Source organism: Trachurus japonicus, chromosome 4 (genome assembly GCF_045865225.1).
Source record: "Trachurus japonicus isolate A0001 chromosome 4, Traja_1.0".
NCBI lineage: Eukaryota > Metazoa > Chordata > Actinopteri > Carangiformes > Carangidae > Trachurus > Trachurus japonicus.
The window spans coordinates 14,511,502-14,533,269 of NC_140910.1; the positions used below are offsets into that span (position 1 = coordinate 14,511,502).

Genomic DNA, 21,768 nt, shown 5'->3' on the forward strand with positions numbered 1-21,768 from the left:
CTGTTGCATTTTAAATATATTTTATACGAGTTTCTGTTTTTGTTTTTATATATAGTTTTATATTTCACAAATGTAGTGACTTGGCCTATTTAGAGCAGAGTTCTTCAAACGATACCGAAAGTGTGAGGTATCTTTAAATCACTTATTCCTAACTAAGAAGATACTCTCAAATGACAGCAGTGAAATGAGACTAAAATAACTAAATTACTTGGAAACAGTCAATCTAACTCTGCACCTAAGAGTGGCTCGGTCGCTGTTGCTGAATCGTTGAGGCAATAAACGGAGCTGTACAGAAGAGTAGACCTACAACATCCGGGCAATAGGCAGCTTGCGCAGAAACGGAATGGCGGAGGTAAGTGAGCGAAAACGAGGAATGCAATGAACCAAAATGATAGAGAAACTGGACCGAATGAGAGACTCGTGTCACTCCGTACGGTTCACACGACTGTCGACGGTTTCACCGGCCAGTGAGGGTCGGCTGAAAGAGAGCTACGGGGGCATTTATAGTGGGAAGCAGGGGAAGAAATGGAGAACCTCTCCAGCGTATCGCCTCTCTCCGCGTTCTTGGCTTTAAAGAGCCATTCCCCTCTGCCTTGATAGTAAAGCCGCAGAAAACAATAGCGAGCCCGGCGGGGTCGAACACGGTGGTGCTGAACTATTTTCAGGTGCGCCCCCGCCGACACGGTGGGGGGGGAGTTAAAAAGTTGGGAGAGATGTCACGAATCGGCGGCGGCAAACTCCGACCGTGTGTTTCGGAAATATTGAGAACTAGTTATTTCCTTGTGGCACTCGTAGTGAGCTGGGGAGAGAGGAAGAGACGTTCAGCACCAAGTCACAGGAAAGCGCCCCTGGTCAAACAGATCGCGCGCCGGATGGGTCGGGAGAGGCACCAGAACATTTATGCTCACCGGACTTTTTATTTTTATTTTTTAGAACTTCTTTGCCCAGAGACAGAGTGTAATTGCTGTCAGTCCTGGTACTTTCTGTGAGCTAGGGCGGGATTGTTTAGATCATCACACGGCCTATAGCACTCAAAAGTTTTTTCACTTCTGTATTAAACTATTTTGTGGCCTAAATCTGGCTGTTTTCACACAAAGCCCATGTCTTGTTATGTCTACATAGGGAAAGAAGTTGATGTAACATAATGTTGTGCTGACACTGCACAAGAAAGCTCCTAATCAACCTAAGAGGAACAGAAATCACATCATAATCAAACATTAGACCTGGCTGTGTGTAAAAAAAAAACCTTCTGATGTAGAATTAAAAAAGGTTTCCTTGATGTTGCCATTGCCGCAAACTGTGGCCTCTCATGATGCATTCAGTGACACTTTGGTCCCAGCTGCGGACTCTCAGAGGGGAAGAGTCAAGGAGTCAGCTGCCCTATAATGGGATGAAGCAGGATCAGCTACTATTTGATCCCATGTTGTTTGTGTGTACATGTGTGTGCACGTGCACCGCAGGCACACACAGAGGAATGTGGTGCCTTCTTGTGATGTAGGCTGCTCACGTGCTGTTTTACATGCTTTTGAATGCTCAACCCTGATGTGTGTTTGTATGTGTGTTTTGTAGGTGGATAAAAAGCCTCTGAAGATAAGAGTAGAGGTTGTGGCCTAGTGGAGAGCGGATGAGGTACAGCAATGAAGGCGCTCAGTGGGAGAAGCAGACGTCTTAGCAGGCCTTAGAGGAGGAGAAGTCTCCTTGCCCCATGAAGATGGCAACGCAATCCCACACTGTACGGTCAAGTTGAGCATCTGTATGCATCATAGCTAGTTGTAGTTTGAAATCCACAGTCTCTTGAACGGATTTTTTTCATATGAATATGAAAACAATAACTGATTCACTTACATTACCCATTATCTCAGTTATTTGCTGAAGATGAAGATAACAACTTAATCATACAGTCTGAGCGGACATATCCACTTAGATTTACATTATTTAACTACTGAATGTCATAATTGATTATAGTGCTGTAAGAGTTTCTCTTACATCGTATAAAATTAGGTTTACAAAATATTTGTATTAAATTTGCAGACAATATATACAAACAGCACAGCTTTCAATGAGGCAGTCAGAGATCCAAACTTACTGTTCAGGTTATGTAACTGGATGCATTATTTCGGCACAGACAGTGTTCTCTAAGCAGATACAAATACAGATAGAATTTTCATTTTCACAATCACTTTTTCTGGAAGATATATACAATACTTGGAGGTACAATGCTACACCACAGCCTTTTGTCCCATATCCCATAACTACTTCATAATATGTCTAGTATGCAGCAGTGAGAAATCTATGCTGTGAGCTATGAGCTCATTGTTACTCTCAGTGCTCATTGTTAGAGAATATAATACAAAGTAAAATGTAATGGCTTAATATCGCATGTTCAGACTATGGTCCTTTTTCCTGAGTTGCACTGATCAGAACAAACATCCTTTTGAAAACTGAATTCATATAACTGTATATTTTCATATCTGCTTCAACCTGAGGCCTTTTCTAGAGGGGGCTTTAACTAAATTATCTGCACAGCTTTGATTAGTTAATCCCCCCAAATATGGAGCACCAACTGACCTGTTCTCTTACAGCAGACCAGGTGGCCAAATAACTCCATAAGCAAGGAGTGTCCTTGACATAACAGAAGTGACAGATATCTAGAGGTCATTTTCAAGAAACGTGGGAGTACTTCACATACTTCTGTGGTTTCCTTCCTTCTTTTCCCCTCAATCATCCGTCTCCACCTGTCGCCGTCTTCCTCTGTTTGCAGGCCAGTGAGCTTCCTTTGGAGGAGCTGCTGGCTCTGTATGGCTACACAGTGTCAGATCCAGAGAAAGAGACCTGTCACATGGCTGCCAGCCTGCCAGGCATGACACTGGACAAGGTGAGACACAACCCAAGTCATACCGACACATGTATGAGTCCTCATATACTTATTTTCATGTACACGTATTCTGACCATCAACACTAAAATAAAGTACAGCAGATTGAAGTATCAATGGGTTCATGGATGGATTAACAATTGCTGCCCTGCTCCGTTTAGGATCAGATAACTGAGGATCTCTTTCCTGGGGAGGAGGAAGAAGAATCATCAGCTGATGATCTCACCCCCTCAGTCACCTCAAACACCTCAGATCTGCTCCGCCGTCTCCAAGGTAACATACACACAAAGACGTACATCTACACATGAATGTATAACGTTTAAACATCATCTCAGTTCAGTCATCCCAGCAGACAGAAAAGTTTGGTTCAAGTGGAACAGCTTAAGGCCCACGATTACACTCAGGGGCTTTTTTCTGATGAAACTTTGCAGAGTCGTAATGAAAGAAGGGACATTCCTCCGACCTCTGTTTGTGGTGGAATATTTTCTCCTAGTTCAATTTGAAAGCATTGCTTTTGCTGAGACTGCAGCTTGTTACTCATAACTTTGTGCTCTCTTTTAATGACATGACATGCCAGGGTTTATTATGTCAGGGTGCTTCATGAAACCTTTGATTTGTTTCTGTATAAGTTCATGAGACATTCCTGGTATCTGTGTGCTAGCTCTGTGTGTCTCCTGTCCATAAGACTGAATTACGTGGCATATTATAAGGCAACCTGGTAGTGATTTTATTTGAAATAAATGACAGTATGGTGCTGAGTCCACAGACTGGCCTGAAAAGCCTGAAAGGTATATGGCATTCATGTAGCTTTTTCGATTCAATAACAAACCAAAGAATAAAACAGTTCAGAATTTTCAGAAATGTTACAGTGATCTGTCAGCAGGAACATATGGTTTTAAGCACATTGTGGCTCTGTTTTGAAATGTGCTATACAAATAAAAAATATTATAAAGATAGTATCAAGCCTTTTGACTGAATCTCAACATGTAACACCTGAACAGTCTGTGGAATAATCGTCTGTTCCTCTTCTCTGTTGTTTTGTTTCTTTAAGGTGGACACAAAGACACATTAGTCAGCTCATCAGATGAGGACTCTGACAGTGCCTCTATTCCCTCCAATGAAGAGCACAAGGTAGCAACTGAGGACAATAACGCACATCTTATGGTGACTCAGTTGAGTCTGAGTCAGTTTAAATAAAAGAGACACAAAGCACACTGTACAGTATGATCCGTTACACAACACATCAGAAAACCAAATATCAAAAACAATCATAGTACTAAGATAATGGATATCTCTTGTATTTGATCTAATAAGAACTGAAAGTCTTGACAACCTCAAAAGCTGTACACACACCTGCTTTTTTTGCTGTGCTATACCTGTATAAGCCTCATGCATAGATATATCATAGCTGCGGGATTTATCTAATATGAATATAATTCCTGGGGTCACTCTGCTGGATCAGCTGAACCTAAATCCAAACTAAGCCGCAGGACATAGTATCTGATTTGATAACAGAACCACCAAAGCCACATGCAAGCCACTGATTTACTGGTTTTGATGTGCCAGCAAAAAATCCAGCACTTAGAAATGTTTTCATTTTTACAAGCTAGAGGAAAGACCACTGGGGATACCTCAACCACACAGCACAGATTTCAGCTGTTATTAGCTTATATGACACATTTGAGAACCGACTGTCTTTGATTTCCCTCTCAGGAGATCATGGTTGGCTCTATGTACCAGGCGAAAATCCCTCCGCTCAGTCCGTATGCCCACCAAGAGAGAGGTATAGAAACTTTGCATCTTGATTAAGTCATTTGGGTTGATTCAAGCTCACGTTTTGCCAAATAATAATTTCTTGTTTTCTCTCTTTTAAAAAAAAAATCTTCCTCCTGCTTCCTCCCATCTCTGTGTCAACTTCTTCTGCCTTGTCCGCTACATCTCCTCACTCTGCTGCGCTCTAGCCTACAGCAGTGAGGACCAGTTGCTGTGGACGCCAGGTGTGCTGCCGGTAAATGAAGTGGAGGAGTTTTTGCTGAATACACAGAGACCACGTGGCCAGGAGGGGGCAGCATGCACACTGATGCAGGGCAACACTGTCCGAGACAATGAGCAGGTACAGTAACTTGGCTCTGCATCCCAGATGACACTGTCAACTATGTTAGGTGTTATCTATTTCCAAATGATTTGCTCATCCTTTTTTCTTTTGACTCTCAGGCACTGTACGAACTGATAAAATGTAACTTCAATGCAGAAGAGGCACTGAGACGACTACGCTTCAATGTGAAGGTGTTCAGTGGTATGAACCTTTTCTGTTGTCCTACTTTTTCCAACTTTTCTGTTTGTTGGGGGTGTATGGTTTTGATTTGGGTGGCATTTGGTAGAGAGTGTATTGTATGTCAAAACATCAGCTGCTGACGGATGCCAAAATGGTTACCTTAAGCTCATGATTTCTTCAGTTCTACAAAACTGTTGCGTTCAGCTGAGTCACTGTGTTTAAAAAGCAGCATCTGAGCCTTTAAATTCTCAGTTCTCTGACTGCAAAGTCAACACAAGTGATGGCAAAGGAATTGTTCAAAACTATGCCGCACGCACCTGTGCAGCTTTTTGACAAAATCAGAGACGCTGTCATCTGCTTTATCCATCTGCAAAGACTGTTTGCATAACATATGTCACCCTTTTTGATGCTGCTGATGCAAACATTGAGGTTTTCTGCAAACGTGTTACAAAGACCCTGAAAATGAACCATATACGAAAACTATTGGCTTTGTTGGGATTTGAGCAGATGGGGCCCAGATAGTCTGGAAACAAGTGGGACTATGGCTGCTCAACAAGCAGGTGTTTCTTAAGGTGAATCCAGTGAGCACCAGTGTTGAGAGTAACCCATTACTAAGTAAATCATCACTGTAATCACACTACTTTTAGCAGTAATTAATACTGAGACTAATTACTATTTCAAATTATGTAACATAATTGCAGTTATTGTCATTTAAATGGGCTAGTTACTCTTTACTTTATGTGAATATAGTCGAATACTTCGGAAGATTATACAGAGTTTGTGTGATTATTAGTGACTTGGTGAGCATGGTCACAACACTGCCATCTCCTACAATGGTGGACCATTCAGGTCTGAGGTTACTGTTGTGGAAATATAGGTGTTATGTTCCTTCTTTGAGACAAAGCACAAAACAACAGTGGTGAGCTGTCGACTGTGTGCAGCTGTGAAAAGGCCTGTTGAGGCTCTAGTAAAATATAAATATCACATTTTCTATTGTGTTTTATTGTTTCACTGATAATGGACCAAATGACAGATCCACTTCGACAGTAGCCTTGTCCTACACTGTGCCACAGGAACACCACAATAACAGCCCATGTTTAAATTAATAATGGAAGAAAAAAATAATGTGAACGTTACTGTCACATAATTTACTTAAATTTTGAGAGAAGTAACTGTTACACATTAATGATTTTCAGTAACTTGCCCATCGCTGGTGAACATATGGCCTGATGCACACTCAGAAGTTGATGCATTCATCCCTGCAAAATCATTTTCCAGTAGAGAATACTGTAAAGGTTAACTGTGTGTGATGCCCTCTCAGTGCAACATCAGCTACTGACTTGCAGGGTTGGGAATCTTTTACTATCTCACGATTCGATTCGATTCAAATTTTTTGGGGCTACGATTCAATTCAAAATCGATTTTCGATTCAAAACGATTTGATTCATAATGATTTCTGCTTCAGTCTATCGGTGTGCAAAGGATCCTACATATTGCTTAAAGCAGAAGTAAGTGATATATTTGTGTTAATATAAGTCTTAAATAGTTATATCTTCCGACAGCAATCACTTACATAGAGTGTTTGGACCGAAACACGGGTCTGTCAGTCACTCTGCTGTGCTCTGTATCAGTTTGATCTGGTACGAGTTCACAGGTCGGAAGTTACGAGTGGCCGTTATAGTGACTTTCACTGGTAAAACAGGTCGGAAAAACATGAGTGGGTTGCCTGAAATGCTACAAAGTCGTAAGCTGTGACTTGAAGCTGTAATTTACGATTTCAAAAGCCTGCCAGGAACGCAGCATTAGCGAAAACGACCGGATCGCTTACTTCTGCTTTAAGTAACAAAATTAAAAGTGCCTCTTTATTTTAAAAAAATTGTGCAGTTAAACATGCTGCCTTTTAAATTCTAAGAAAATGGAGGCCGACAGTCAGCAGATTTGTTTCATATTTTCATTTTTTAAAATCGATTTTGGGACATTTTATATCGATTCTGAATCGTAATAAATGAGAATTGCGATTCTTATGTGAAATCCAGTTTAAGTCCAAGGCCATCACCGTAGTGTGTTATGTAGAAAAACTGCCTGCTGCTGGGGCACACTACCTTTTTCCCACATTTTGTCTGTGGGAGCTGTGGTTTCTCTGTCGACTCAAGACCAAATATAAGTGAATGCAAGACATTTAGTGTCAGTTTCACAGCAGCAGCTTGGCTTCGATCACCTGTGGCACAAAACTCAAATGGCCCTTTTTTTAAAAAACAAATATTACTCTACTATGTGTAACACTATAATCCCACTGGTGCTCTTTGCTCTCTTTAGACGAGCTGTGTGCCTGGAGTGAAGAGGAATGTAGGAACTTTGAGCACGGCTATCGGGTTTATGGAAAAAACTTCCACCTCATTCAGGCTAATAAGGTGAGTACCCAGGAGATGAGAAGTTGTCCAAACCTGCACCTGCACCTACATTCTACGTCCGAAAAAAAACAAACAACCCTTTCCACTTCCTCAGGTACGAACGCGCTCTGTGGGCGAATGCGTGGAGTATTACTACATGTGGAAGAAGTCTGACCGTCACGAGTACTTTACCCAGCAGACCACCAGGCTCAGCCGCAAGAAATACAGCCTGCAATCAGGGAGCATGTGAGTACTGTGGAGTCACTAATTAACAGTCACGCTCTTGATTGAATCGTTTGATCTATATGGAATATGAAAAACATGCACAAACAATCTGTGACTTGCACTGGTCAACGTAATGTCATGCTATGCTCCATGTTAAATTCCCTGCAGTGTGACAACTGATGGGGTGTTAAGAGGGTAGTTTCTCTCGCCATCTGGGAAAATATCTTCGACTCATAGATAGAACTAATGGAAAATCACACACTTGTGTAATTTCTGCTTTTCCCTTAGAATAAAAAAAATCACTGAAAGACAAAAAAGCAAGTAATAAGTTGTGAGCCATCATTGAGGCCATAAATGAAGTCTATTTCTTGGGACTCAGAATGAGCTTGGATTCTGTTAGTGTTAATATATTTCTTCTTTGTGCTTGTTTCATCTTCCCATTAAATCTTTAGTGTAGCAGACCTATTCTGAGTACCTGTATCATCAGGGCTTTCTTAATCTATTTATTAATTAATGTATTGTACTGTAGCTCCACACAACAAAAGCAATCCAGACAGTAATCCACCTGGTATATATCATAATTTAAAATGCCCTCCTTTGTCTGGTTTACTTTCTGTAAGTAAATGTTATTGTGAACCAAGAGGTAAATCCTCACCCAAATTACAAAATAACATTGTGCATGCACTGACGATCCTACCTGTGATAACTATGTGCACAGCTTTAGAGTAACAGGACCACTGTGTCTCAAAGAAAAGGTCTGGCTGATTTAGCTGTAAATGTCATCTTTTAATTATTTGAGCATCAAAAATGAGTTACTTTTCTCTGGGTTGGCAGCACAAATTTGTGAGGTGGATTAGATCAAGCATGCAAACTGATAAAAAAAAGAAATTAAGTGCATAAAAGGACTTATTATTCTTGTTTCTTTGGATTTTGTGCTGATAAGTTCTCAATGTCTTGTTCTTGGTGTTCTTTTTAATGTTTATATTAACATGTTTTATTATGACAGGGTGTGTTGATAGCCATAAAGTTGAGCCATCCACTGCACCAGCCTTTAATCGTTGACACATTCCTTCCTGTGCTGACATTGGTTTTGTTTTGTTTTTTCAGGGAGTATGGAGACCATGATGGTGAGGTCGGGGAGCTGGAAGGAAGAAACAATGCATCAGGCTTGTTGTCTCACAGCTCTGTGAGTCCTGGGCAGCTGGAGTCTCCATTACCTCCACAGTCAAAATTGGACCTGGACAAACGAGGTAACTCTCTTTCTGTTGCGTGATAGGATCAAACCTTGGAATCCATAGCCAGTTTTCACTCTTCTCAGTATTAAATTGAGTTCATGCCACAGTACAGTAAATTTGCCATCTTAAAAATGACCTGTCCTAAACATAATCATAAACAATGACCCGAGGATCACAGCAAAGACAAAGCTAATTGGAAAAGACACACACTTGGACTAAAAGCTACAAAAAAAATCTCCACTTCTTTTATCAGAGTTTCATTTGAAGTAAAGCTGGTCTACCATGAATATAATATGTGATAAACAGTCCCACACACAGTGTGCCTGAAGGACAGAGTTTCTGTACCTACACCCATTTTTCTATATAACTGTTTCCATGACATGTCATATGCATTCTCCAGATCATTATTTTTCAGTGCCCATCATGTTATATTTGCAGTCCTGTGGATTTTATTTTTATTTCTTATGTTGATGACATGGTGTAGGTTTTGTGATCACATTTTCATTATCTTCTTACGTTCTTATTTTCAATGTTCTTACGTTATGAATCATTTTATGTCTCCCTGTCTTTGTTTTCCCCATTACCCCATTGTTTGCTTGCTTCTTGTGTGTTTTGTGTTGTTGTGCTGTGCATGCATGTATGCATATCCGTGCGTGTGTGTTTATGCTGTGCATGTTGACTTGGTGCTCCAGAGGAGGAGGGCCGTCCCCGGCGCAGACGAACTCCCCGCTTTCACTTAAAGCCATGAACTCATCCACACAGGCCACAGAAAGCAGGCAGGGCCTGCAGGTAAAGAAAACAGGAAGCTTGAGAGAGACGAGAAATGATGTTGTGATGGGAATTACATGTTACTCATTTACATGTGGTGGTGTACAGTCAAGTTCTAATCAAAACCAAAAGTAACAGGACTGATAGAGACATTCATGAACCATCCTCTGGCTATGCAGAAGATGCCACATTTGTTTATGGATAGTGTCAGATTAAGTTATTGAAGAATTATTCAACCCTTGCCCTCTTGGCTTTGTGTTTTTAAAAGCAGAAGCAAAACATGCACATTGATTCAAGTGGTTTTCTTGCGGTTGGTGAGAAAGGGCAGCTCATACGGCCTCAAGCAAATACAACAATTGTAATATCCCACAGCACCCAGAGGCACTTAAATCATGTACTGTACATTTGATATGTAGACATCCCATAAATCTGTACATGAAACATGCAGCATCAGAACATTATTAAGGTTTAAAATGAAGCTGTAATAGTATATATAACTGCAGTTTCAGCCATTTTATTAACCATACTGTGAATGCTTGTATATCCATTCAGATGGTGAGCTGGTGATGGGACTGTCAGAGCTGTGTGGAGATGGATGTCCTCAGCAGATGTTTGGCTGTCCCTTTTCTCTGCCGCCCATGGACGACTTGCGGGATCCTGGTTCAGATCGTTGTTGTCCCTCCGCTGTGGTCCAGCTCCAGTCCCAGCCCTCTGCCTTGAGCACCCAGTGGACATGTGGGAGCCCTCCGTCCTGCAATGACGACCACTGCCTCCCAGGACCCTGCTTCTTCCAGCTACACATGCGAGGTGGACCTTTTGATTCTGAGGATCCTAACTATGGTCCGCCTGGCAGTGGAACTGGTGCCCCGCATGGGCTGCAGGTGGAATTTGGCCTGCCGTCTGCCTCGCCTCCCTCATCTGCTGCCCTCTCTTCTCACTTTCAGCCATTTGGCAGCCTTCTGCACCCCTCTACGGTTAAGCATTCTCACTCACTTACACAGTGAGGGAGATACGGGAAAATCTAGACCGTGTGGTACTTTGTGGTTTGCCCTCTGTCAGACTCATTGATCGGTATTGGTCTTTACACCAGGACAAAAAGTGCATTTACCTAACTTTGTGAAAGAGGATGGACCTACCACCTGTGCTCGGGAGACTTGTCTGTCTATTCCCTCTTTTTAAACTCAAACATTTGAATCTTCTGTCTATTGTGTAAGAGTTAATCACTACTTTCAGGTGTTGATTACGTTAATAGACATTGTGTTACCGGGGGATGCAGGGGATGAGAGCTCCAGTGACCATGCAAACAAGCCCCAGAGGCACATTGCCCTTGGTTTACGTTTCTCTAAAAAAAACGTCAGTGATAGACAATGTGAAAAACTGTTGGTTTGTTTTCCCATTTATCAAAAATGGAAAAGTTTGACTTTTGAAATTTTATATCCGATAACATTTCTTTGTGTTCTGCTACTTCCTGCTGCTGCAGCCATTTGAGGTCTGCCTCTGAACAGTACCACAGTGACATGGCTGCTGGAGGTTTCCTTTCAAACAATATACAACAGTTTATTTAATACTTAAATCGTCCTCCACTTAGCCTGTGATTGTCTCTCTGTTTTTGGTTCTTCATATCTGTACTTCTTTGAACCTCCTTCACTCCAACTCTGTCTGTACAAGAGTCGATCTTTCTCAAGACTTTTTTAAAAATATGAAGACCTGAAAATAAACAAAATTTTCTATGGTTTATTTAAACAAAGAACAGTGCAGGGGTAACAAGGGGCGCAGTAATTCTGCTATTTGTTTTCTTTTAGTCATGCTTTTACCGGTTTTCATCCTGGTTTTTCCCTGAGGAATTATATAAGGATTTCTAAAGGTCCAGTGCTTTGTCATTATTTCTGATCACTGTCTCTGTCATGTTCATTCAGAAACATGGAGAGCCTGTTATCCTAACCCAAACCCTGTTATCCTAACCCAAACCCTAATAGGCTTAAAATGAAATATGTAAATGTAAAATGCACATGTTAAGATTTGCAAGTCATTGAATCCAAACACAGTTTCTCAGGTTATGCAGCTTTGATGATATGCAAGACCATTCATCAAGGGCTGACCTTCAGTGATAAGTGAAACTCATTCTGGAAAGGTGTCATGTGTGTATATAGTTAGCAAACTCTTGTTAATGGAAATTTCTTGGATGAAAACTCACCTTGTTGGTAAAAGAAAGAAAAAATTGTAGTGTCTGGGTCATCTTTACCCTCTTCTTTTATTATTAAATCTTAACGTTTAGCTCTTACCAACAGCAACAAGGAAGCAAAAATCCAAGTAATATCCAATTCCTGCAGATGTGTAAACAAAGGAACAATAGTTTATAGTGTCAGAACAGGACAGAGTTGTAATTTAAACAAATACAAAACATCTCTATTTTCCCACCTGAGGTTTCCTTGAACATCCTGACTAATCTCCACCAGACATGAGGAAATATACAGAAAAATATCACACATGTATATGCATTTAAGATTCTAATGAATAATACAGATTTTTTATTAATCAATATCTAACAGTTCCTCTATTCCCTCTCAGTCTCATCAATTAGACTTGTCAAACCATCACATGAATTTGGGGAGTGACAAACTTTTCTACTCTTTCTGTATTCTCAAACTTGGTGCACTTTTATCATACATGCACTATCACGTAAATCGGCACAAGTGAAATTATGGATTTTAAACCTGAAGTTTTATGCGTCAGACAAGAAGCTGTCTAACGGCTTATCAAGTGAATCTAAGTTGTGGAAAACTGGCTGATGTTGTCTTCAAAAGACCAAGAATCATGACTTAGTCCAAATTTGATGGTGTAGATATGACAAATACATGAAAATGGTTAAGGTGTCAAGGTTATCACAGTAAATATTGTTTGATTATTGAATATTATGTAACAAAGCAGAAATGAATAAGCTTTAAAGTCCCTCCAACAAAATTGAAATGAAAATGTTCTTCTGCATGTGAGTGCATTACGGTCACATTCTTGTCTCTAAAGAGGTAATGGAAACATTACAGACAAGGAAAGGGTTTTGCTGCTTAATCTTCCTTTCATCTGTCTGTCTATTTATTCCTTATTTCTGTCTAGAAATGTTTGAGCTCTTCCTGTGATCCCTGTTTAAAGCCAAGCCGGTGTCAGATCAATGTTTGTTTTGTCTATGACTGTTTACATGAGGGGGATTCAGGACATGATCACGAAGGCAGGAAGCGGAGTAGAATCACTGCCTTTTGTTAATTCTTTATTTTTACTTTTATTTTTAGCAATTTATATATTGCACTGCTTCTGTTATGTTGTTTATAATTATTCTATTTTGTAAAGACGACGCAATTAAAATGAACAATGGAGAAATGTTACAGTGTATTGCTTTTATTTGAGCAGGGAGACTACTGTGAATAGTCGCATCTTGTAAACTTCATATTCACTGGTAGAAATTTTGACAGTTGATTTGAAGGATAATCTGGGGGGGAAGTGATTTGCAGATGTCTGTGCCTCATTTGCCTTTGTTTACAGTAACTGTGGTTAGAGGAACCTCTCAGCTGCAGGCCATAGCCAGGAAAAAAATGGATTTGAACTAATTTCCTATGTATTGTTGTCACTTAAGTGGAAAATGTTCAAATGCACAGCTCACGCTACATTAATGGCTGTGAAAACGCCATTAGTTGGTCTTGTACCAATGAGATCAACACACTCTTTATTGTGTTCCATGCAGTCATGTGCTGTGTGTGTCCACATTGTAGACACACATCTAAGACCAGTACTTGCCCCAGACATACTTCAATTAGACACAGCTATCTCATTAAGAAGCAGGGAAGGTAAGGAATGTTTAGGGAAAAACTGAAACTGGAAATGTTGAAATGAGGACAGAGATGAATGTTTTTATTCTTTAATGATAGATTAACTTAAATCCTTTCAAGAAACGGAAATTTGATTTAAATAGTCATAATTATGAAGCTCAGTTGGCTGTAAATGTGACTTATAGGAGTTGTACATAAACTGCTACTGTGACTTCCATCAATATTTCCATCAGAATACAGTGGGTGGCGCTGTCCCTCTGCTTAAAGTATGTAAATCATCTTGGCGAGATGATGACTGAACATGTGGGCGGTCTGCACAGAGGGGGATTGTAGCGCATTCGTTGTTTGACCAGTTTCTTTGAGTGTTGATTCTCTTTTTTTTCTTTGACCACTGTCAGTTTGTTGGAAACTATGACTGATAGGAATCCACACTGACCCCTGAGGAAGGAAACTTTGCTGTTATGCATTTTAATTTTAAAGTGAGATGAGAATTTTGATAACTAAAATGAAAGGTGAAAGGCAAAAAGTAAGCAAATGACTACGATAGGTGGTTTACTATTTAAATGAGCATTCACAGTCAAGCAAACCCTTTTTTCAGACATAATCAAATCAAGAGGAGACTCTCTAATCAGTCATGCTCCAAACCTTGTAAACTTTACAATCTAGAAACTCAGTAGAAATGGGCGCATAGTAGATTACCTGAATATCAGGAGGCAATGGGCAGCCGTGGAATCCAAGTGCATTTAAACTCTTTCCTGCCACATACATGTCCACACATTAAAGGAGTACATAGTCACTGTGTGGCTAAACAATCCCTTAATAAAACTAAACCCAGAAATGAGAAAGCAAGAAAATTGGTTTGACACTTCCTGACGAAGGCTTCCAGCCGAAACGCATCAAAGTCTTTGTTTTTATCATGTTCTGCCCATAACTTATTAAAGGCATTTTAATTTTTACATCAAGATGAGTGCCTTGGTTACTTTTTTCTGTTTTTTGCACTGATGTAGCCCATAACCGAAGAGCACTATCTTAGCAAGAGAAGTCCTTCCAGGCAGCACTCCTACTCTTTCTTTGAGCACTGTTGAACTCGACTGAGAAGGTCATGGGGCGGTGGAAGGAGCACTTTGAGGAATTCCTCAATCCAACTCCATCAGATCCTCCTTCTATGAAAGAGGCAGAGTTAAGGACGATGGGGGATCAACGTTAATTTTTCTGAGTGAAGTCGCTGAGGTAGTCCAACTCGACAGGGGAGAGAGAAAAATAGCCCCCAAGGATTGACAAGATCTGCCCTCACGACTCAGGATGTTGAGGGGCTGTCTTGGATGACACAGCTTTTCAACATTGCATGGAAGTCTGGGGCAGTGAAGAGTAGTGATGTTCGATACCACAAATTTGCTTTCCGATCCAATACTGAGTAAAATTCAGGCTGGTATCTCGGTGATACCGATCCGATACCGATACTTTGTGCAAATACACCTAATGTGGTAAATCTAAAAAAAAAAGTAGTGTATTTAAAGTCATAGCTTCCTAAGGATACAAGACATCAGAGTAACATATGTATCTATTTATTTTAAACTCCTAAGTATATTAAGGTAGTGGCCTCTACACAGACTGAGACAGACTGACTGTTGAGTGAGCAGCGGGTGGACTGCATGTCATTTAGACAAGGTCTCAATAGTTTAGTTACTTTCCACCATGTTCCTGTTAATGATATACATTACCACAAGTATGAAGTATCAAAAGTATCGATATTTTCATTTGAGAATCGATTTTTGAGCACACAGACTTGGTATCGGAAGTATCGATATTTCAGTATCGATCCGCACATCACTAGTGAAGAGTTGCAGACCGGGGTTGTGGTTTCCCTATTGTAAAAAGGGGGACCAGAGAGTGTGTGCCATATAGATGCCTCCCAGGGAGAGTTTACACTAAGGTGCTGGAGTGGAGGATTCGGCCGATTGTCAAACCTCTGATTGAGGAGGAACAATACGGATTTCATCCTGGTCATGGAACAACAGACCAGCTGTTCAATCTTGTAGGTATCTTGGAGGGCGACTGGGAGTATGCCAATCCAGTCCACATGTGTTTAGTGGATCTGGAGAAGGCGTATGATCGGTTCCCCTGGGATATTCTGTGGGAGGTGATGTGAGATGAGGGGGCCACGTCTCATGGCCATCCAATCCCTGTATGCCCAAAGCAGCAGCTGTGCTCTGAATATCGACACATGGTTCTCAGCAGGAAACCAGTGGACTGCCTACTACAGATATGGAATGAGCCTTTGCCCTACAGTAAGTGAAGGAGTTTAAATATATCGGGGCCTCATTCATGAGTGAGTGGACACCGGAGCATGAGATAGGCCTGAGAATTGGTGCAGCAGGACGGGTATTGCAATCACAGTAATCTCAGCCAAAAGGCTCTTGGGTAAGTCTTCATACTGTACCCTTACCTATGGTCATGAGTGATGGATCATGACCAAAAGAATGAGGTTGCAAGTGGGCATACAAGTGGCCAAAACGGGTTTTCTCAGGAGGGTGGCTGCGGTCTCCCTTGGAGATAAGGTGAGAAGTTCAGTCATCTCTGAGAGACTTGGAGTAAACCCACTGTTTCTTTGCATGGAAAGGAGCCAGTTGAGGGAAGTGTACCTGGCACATCCAGCTGGGAGGAGGCCATGGGGCCAAGGACCAGGTGGAGAGACACCTCGGGATCCCCCAGTCAGTATATAATATAATGCCCTACAGCAGCATGGAAGTGCTCCTGAGACAGTGCAACATGTAAAAATACAGATCAAGCACATATCACTAAAATAAACAAGTTGGGTAGCCATGGAAAGGGAAGTCTATCTGCTCACTGGTGGTTCTGCTGCGCCCGTGACCCAACCACGGATAACCAGTTGAAAATGGATGCATGGTGTGCAGTGCACCATGAGTACTTTTGGGGTGTAATGTGTTTTTGTGTGTGAGTCTGACTCTTGGTGTGTATTTGTGCAAGTGGGTATGTATATTTGTGTGCCTGTGTTGAACTGTGTGTGTAGATTTTTTGTTGGTTGAGGTAGCTACTGTATATTGTGTGTTACTTTGGCTGGAGTGTGTGTGTGTGTCATTGTTTACTTGTATGTGTTTGTGAGAGAGTATGTGTACTGTGTGTGGACGAATGTGTGTGGGGGTGTTTCTGTTATTGTGTGTGCAACTGTGCATAGATGTGCTGCTGGGGGTGTGCGTGGGGGTGAGTTTTGCTGCATGTGTGTTGTGTGTGTGTATGTGAGAGAGAGCAAGAGTCTGGCTGTGGCTGCGAAGGATTTCAAAGTTTAGGCCGGAGCAATGTGTGTGCGTGATTCCAGGTCCTCTAACTTCTGACTGTTTACTGTAACACTTTGGGTCAGTATTTCTCCTCCCCCGATCCCTGGCTGGAAAACATCCAGCCTCCCGGGTTGTAGTTCTTATACTCTGTGTATGAACCTGTTTACAACCTTGTTCTTTGTTTCCTTGAGGCAAGCTAACTTTGTCACAGAGGTTTGGAAAAGCAGGTATGTCATTGCTTTAAGTCTTCACCATGGTGATAGGATCAGACCAGCACCTGTGTATTCACATCTTCAGATCTTCCACTGAAGCCAAAGACACATCAACATGTTTCTTTAGGTGCAGCCTCCCTCGAGCAGACCTGCAGCTGCACGTATAAAATAAAATAAAAAACTCAAACAAAATTATTTCCCTGCATTGATCTATATCTATATGTTGATATTATGTTCTGTCCTAAATTATAAGATGAATTTGTGCATGCAGGGAAATCAGAGGGAATAATTGATTAATAACAACCATGGACATGCTTTTGTGAGGACACAGGATCTCACTTAATTCTGTGATGCATTCAAAATCTAAATGAATCACACTGGCTATTAGATAGATATAGATACTAAAGATAGATTAGCAGTTTTCAGCCTTTTGGACTTGGAACCCAAATAAAAATTCAGTTTCTTGTTGAGTTCCTTCATGCCTTTTATATGTATCTGAGTTGTTTGCAAGGAATAATCCAGGTTACTTAAATCAATAATTAATGGTAAATTGATTTGAATTACACAACAGTAAATGGGATTACGATATGACCATAGTTTTATAGCTCACAGATATTTAAATGTATCTAATCTCATCAGATCATCCTTCTACTACTCTGTGTTATGCATGGATAAGATTCCTGTGCACAGACCCCTTCAGTTAAGACACACAATCTGATCCAATCTGAACGGCCTTACTGAAATAACATTAATATTAACTCACCTACTGTGGATACTGTGGTCAGATTATCTTTTTTTTTCCAACACCAGGATAGACATCTTTAAACGTTGTCACAGCTGTGACAGGACAATCTGCCCAACCAAGGTCTCATTAGATTTGTTTTTTTTACTTGATACCACAAAGCTTGTGTAATGCCTTTCACATCCATACAGGACCTGCCATTGATTTTTGGCTTCCAGTGCATCTGTGTCCTCAGGATCCTGCTCTTTGACTTTGAGTGTGTCCTTGACTGCTAAACTCCACCTGGGTGTCTGGGTTTCCTTGTTCGCACCTGGTTGCACACAGCTGCTGAAGCCCATCACTGCACTGACCATTCAAATATAAACAAACTCACATACCAGAGACTTCACAGCATAGTGCTGAATTTAATATTAATTTGTTTTTCATTGTTGCAGACATAACAACACAGCTACACCAGCACATGCCCAGTTGCTTGTTTGATGCAAAATCTTATGTGTAAATAGCATGTCTGGCCTTGTGTTTCTGCTTTCTTTCTGCCCTCCACCTTATCTATCAGACCAGAACAATTTAATTTATAACAAACTGAGCTGTTGACCTTGCAATGTTTCTTTCACATCCATCTCTCTTTGCGTCTTTGGGTTTGTTTCTCCAAATTTGCTCATCATTATGTTGGTCGGCCCCAGTCGCTTCCCCACAGCTGTGGAGAACATGTTAAGCACAGACAAGGGACTCTGCTGTGGAATGTAAAAACCCTGAGTTTAATATTAATTCTGTAATGTTTGTATTTGTATATCTGAACCCGCTGACATTGCACTTATCTACAATAATAATAAGCCAGTCTTTGAAACAGTGATAAAGTTGACATGTCAGTTGATGGTGACCACCTAGTAATCTCTTGCTCAGTCTCTGGATGGGGGAGTCAGATGGTCTGCACCAGCCTGTCAGAAGGCTCCCACAGCACAAACGGAAAACTGCCTAAGCATGACAGACACTTCCTGTCAGCTGACCCTACCCATGGAGCACTTCTCCTGTTTTTTTTAGTTTTTTTTTTTTTACCATGAACATCTCTACTGGAAACCCCCCTTTATTGGAAAGAATTTATGGTCTGGCAGACTTATATTGTTGGTGCTTGATGGTATGCCATCTACAAAGTGGCTAGAATTTATAAGTACAGGCACATCATGGCATCACTTATACACACCAGAAGATTTTCTTCTGCAAGATACAGTAATTATCTAACTCCAAATTAAAAAAACATGGTAGTCTTTATCTTGCCACTCTTTACAAAGTCAAATCGAGATGTTTAAATGCAAAAAAAGAATAAAACTTTAAATTCAGTGAGTGGTTTTACTGTTTGTTGTCTTCCCTTTACTCCCCCTTGCCTGGTCCTCTACTGCCCTCTTGTGGCCTTTGCCGGCACATAAAGGACTTTTTGCAGTTCTTCTATAGTGGGCACCCAGAGGAGCAGTATGGCTTCATCGCCCAATACAGCCTTGACTGTCAGAGGGATGACAATACAAAAAACAGGTTAACACCCACAGACAGACACATATGTATAGTAAGAAGTATTGTAAATGCACTGTGTAGTGATGAAAGTGGAAACGCTGCTTGACTGGTCTGTCTGGAAATGATCAGATCTAAATGACAGCTCACACAGAGGCACGAGAGGGAAGAGCCTCGGTTTTAACAGTGTGAATTAATCTCTCAGTTCATGCCCTTATTTGATTTTATTTTGTTCTCCCTTGTATTTTGTTCACCTTCTTAACCCATCTCTGACACCCCCACCCCCACACAAGTCTCAATAAAATCTTTAATAATCTCACATGTCTTGTCTTTGGAAGAAAAAATATTTCATTGCAACTTTGACCAGATCTCCATATCATTGTATGGCATTATAACCATCAGTCACTTTGAACCACAGGATGTCAATCAGCCAAACAATAATAACTTAATTAATAAATCTTGTGTATTATTTTCATCATATCATGTTCAAATTTGTCACATCTACAACATGTAATGGAGCATGTAGCTGTTGACTTGTTTAAGAGTAGCCTAATAGTAACCATGTGAATCACATGACATAGTATTCAGATGCTACAAAGATTTCTTAGCACTACAGCAACTAGTTTAGTTTTCATCTGAGTGGCAAAACATGAATTTGGGATAAAAGATGTTTAGTTACGTCTGGATAGTAGATATACAGCTACATTAGCATATTTATGAGGGATATGAAAAAAACAAGAAGAGCATGTGGAGTGTGGAAGAGCAAGAAAGGACGTCATGTGACGTAACTGCAACTGCTTCCTCTATCTCATCTGGCCTCCTGTTCTACAGGCCAGGTTGCACTGGCTGATTAGGAGCTGCATTGTAAGCTGTGCAGGGCTATTTATTTGGGGGGAATTAATGCAAAGTGGCCATGTAAGATTCAAGTTTTTCTGTTTGTTTGTTTTTTTAATAAAAGTGCAATTTACATACAGAAAAGATCAAGATGCATCCATTTCCCTGCCTAATCAGCTAGATGTAATAATACATTGATTATATGAGGCCAATTGAGCAGGATTGAAAAATGTAATTGAAACCCTGTAGGCCTGTGAAATGTTCTTAATTTATATTTTAGTGAATTATAAAACAAACTGGTAGCTATCCCTCGCCAAACAAGGAACATTAAGTGTAGCTGAAACAAATGTTGCGCAATGAACAATTACCCTTGAGGTTGGAAGACATATGTTGATGTTTTTCTTTGTCACAGTACAATTAATGACCCTTTGAACAGATTGCAAAATATCGAACATCTTCCAAGGATAAAACAGCCCTCAACAGCCTAAATCTCCAACTCTGAACACAGACACAAAAAGTTCTGTTCTGATGAAATCTTACAGCATAATGTATCATTCTAAATAAAATATGAAAAGACAATAGTAAACTGTATGAAGATTCACAGCCGAAAAAAAGCATTTGCTTGATGAACCTTTATCTTTAATACTGTAGCCCCTAAGCAAAGCACTTTCATCACACTGTATTGTCTCATTAGGTAAAACAATGATGCACTATGAATAATAGTAAAGTTAAAGGATAACTTTAACTTCCATTACAACCAGAAGGGGGCAGAGAAATGTCAGTTTGTAAATGTTTTCTTTGTGCTGTTATGCTGAAATCTCCACGCTGCTCCTCTTTGTATGTAGATCTTCATCTACAAATGTGCATAAAGTCAAATACAGCTGCAATATAGCGTGTGTGCATGTTAGATTACCTGCTTTTTCAAGTGTGTTGAACCAACAGACTTGGGGATAAACATGGTGTTTATCAAGCAAACAGAGTTAATTGTTAATACACACTCATGCTGCTTAAGTCGAGCCCAGAATGAGATGGCCATGGTATTTACTGCTGGGGGGGGGGGGGGGGGGGGGTGACTGCCTGGAGCAAAATAGCACTCTAGCTTGGCGCCATGCTGGCGTTTAGTCATGTTAATTTACATAGTGTCCCCTGCAGGACATATTACTGTAAAGTCTCTGCTTTTGATGAGCCAGAAGTTTTGTCCCCTGCATTTTCCTGAACACCCACCAAGCATGTGCTCTGTGTGGGTCCACCTCCCAGCGACTCTAGGTGTTGACTAATCTGTTAGGACCTTATTTAGAGTCTGTTTGCATTTTTGCTCGCTTCCACAGAATTCTCTCTCTGGTGAGAGGCAGGAAAGTGTGGATAAGGTGAAGTAGCCTACTCAACGGATCCCAGCAGCTCAAGTGTTTGCCCTGTGGGGCTTTAATGAGAAGTGCATGATGGGATAAGATCATGTAGGGCTCTCATGTCTGATGACTTCAGAAATGGGGGCAGAGCTGAGTCACAGCCTTAACAGTGCATTTCTATTCCCACCATTGATTAATTTCAGATTACCTCAAATAAGGTCAAATGTAATAACTACCATTTAAGACCCCCC

General features: G+C 40.7%; 1 protein-coding gene across 1 annotated transcript; it reads left to right on the plus strand.

Moving 5' to 3' along the window:
- Positions 1 to 231: 231 nt before the first annotated feature.
- Positions 232 to 13,143, plus strand: mier2 (mesoderm induction early response 1, family member 2). Its single transcript, XM_085774187.1, has 13 exons — positions 232 to 352; positions 1,570 to 1,732; positions 2,762 to 2,875; positions 3,035 to 3,146; positions 3,925 to 4,004; positions 4,587 to 4,656; positions 4,835 to 4,986; positions 5,088 to 5,169; positions 7,465 to 7,559; positions 7,654 to 7,784; positions 8,871 to 9,013; positions 9,691 to 9,787; positions 10,319 to 13,143. Exons 2-12 carry the CDS (start codon positions 1,706 to 1,708, stop codon positions 9,744 to 9,746), a joined length of 1,062 nt encoding a protein of 353 aa, XP_085630313.1. The 5' UTR covers positions 232 to 352; positions 1,570 to 1,705; the 3' UTR covers positions 9,747 to 9,787; positions 10,319 to 13,143.
- The last annotated feature ends 8,625 nt before the right edge of the window (positions 13,144 to 21,768 follow it).

What these genes read in the sequence shown, in the direction of transcription:
- mier2 (XM_085774187.1), top strand. Translation starts at nt 1,706, where the DNA reads ATGAAGATGGCAACGCAATCCCACACT. An exon ending in TGGCAACGCAATCCCACACT is followed by an intron (nt 1,733 to 2,761) that starts GTACGGTCAAGT and finishes CTCTGTTTGCAG; the next exon opens with GCCAGTGAGCTTCCTTTGGA. An exon ending in AGCCTGCAATCAGGGAGCAT is followed by an intron (nt 7,785 to 8,870) that starts GTGAGTACTGTG and finishes TTGTTTTTTCAG; the next exon opens with GGAGTATGGAGACCATGATG.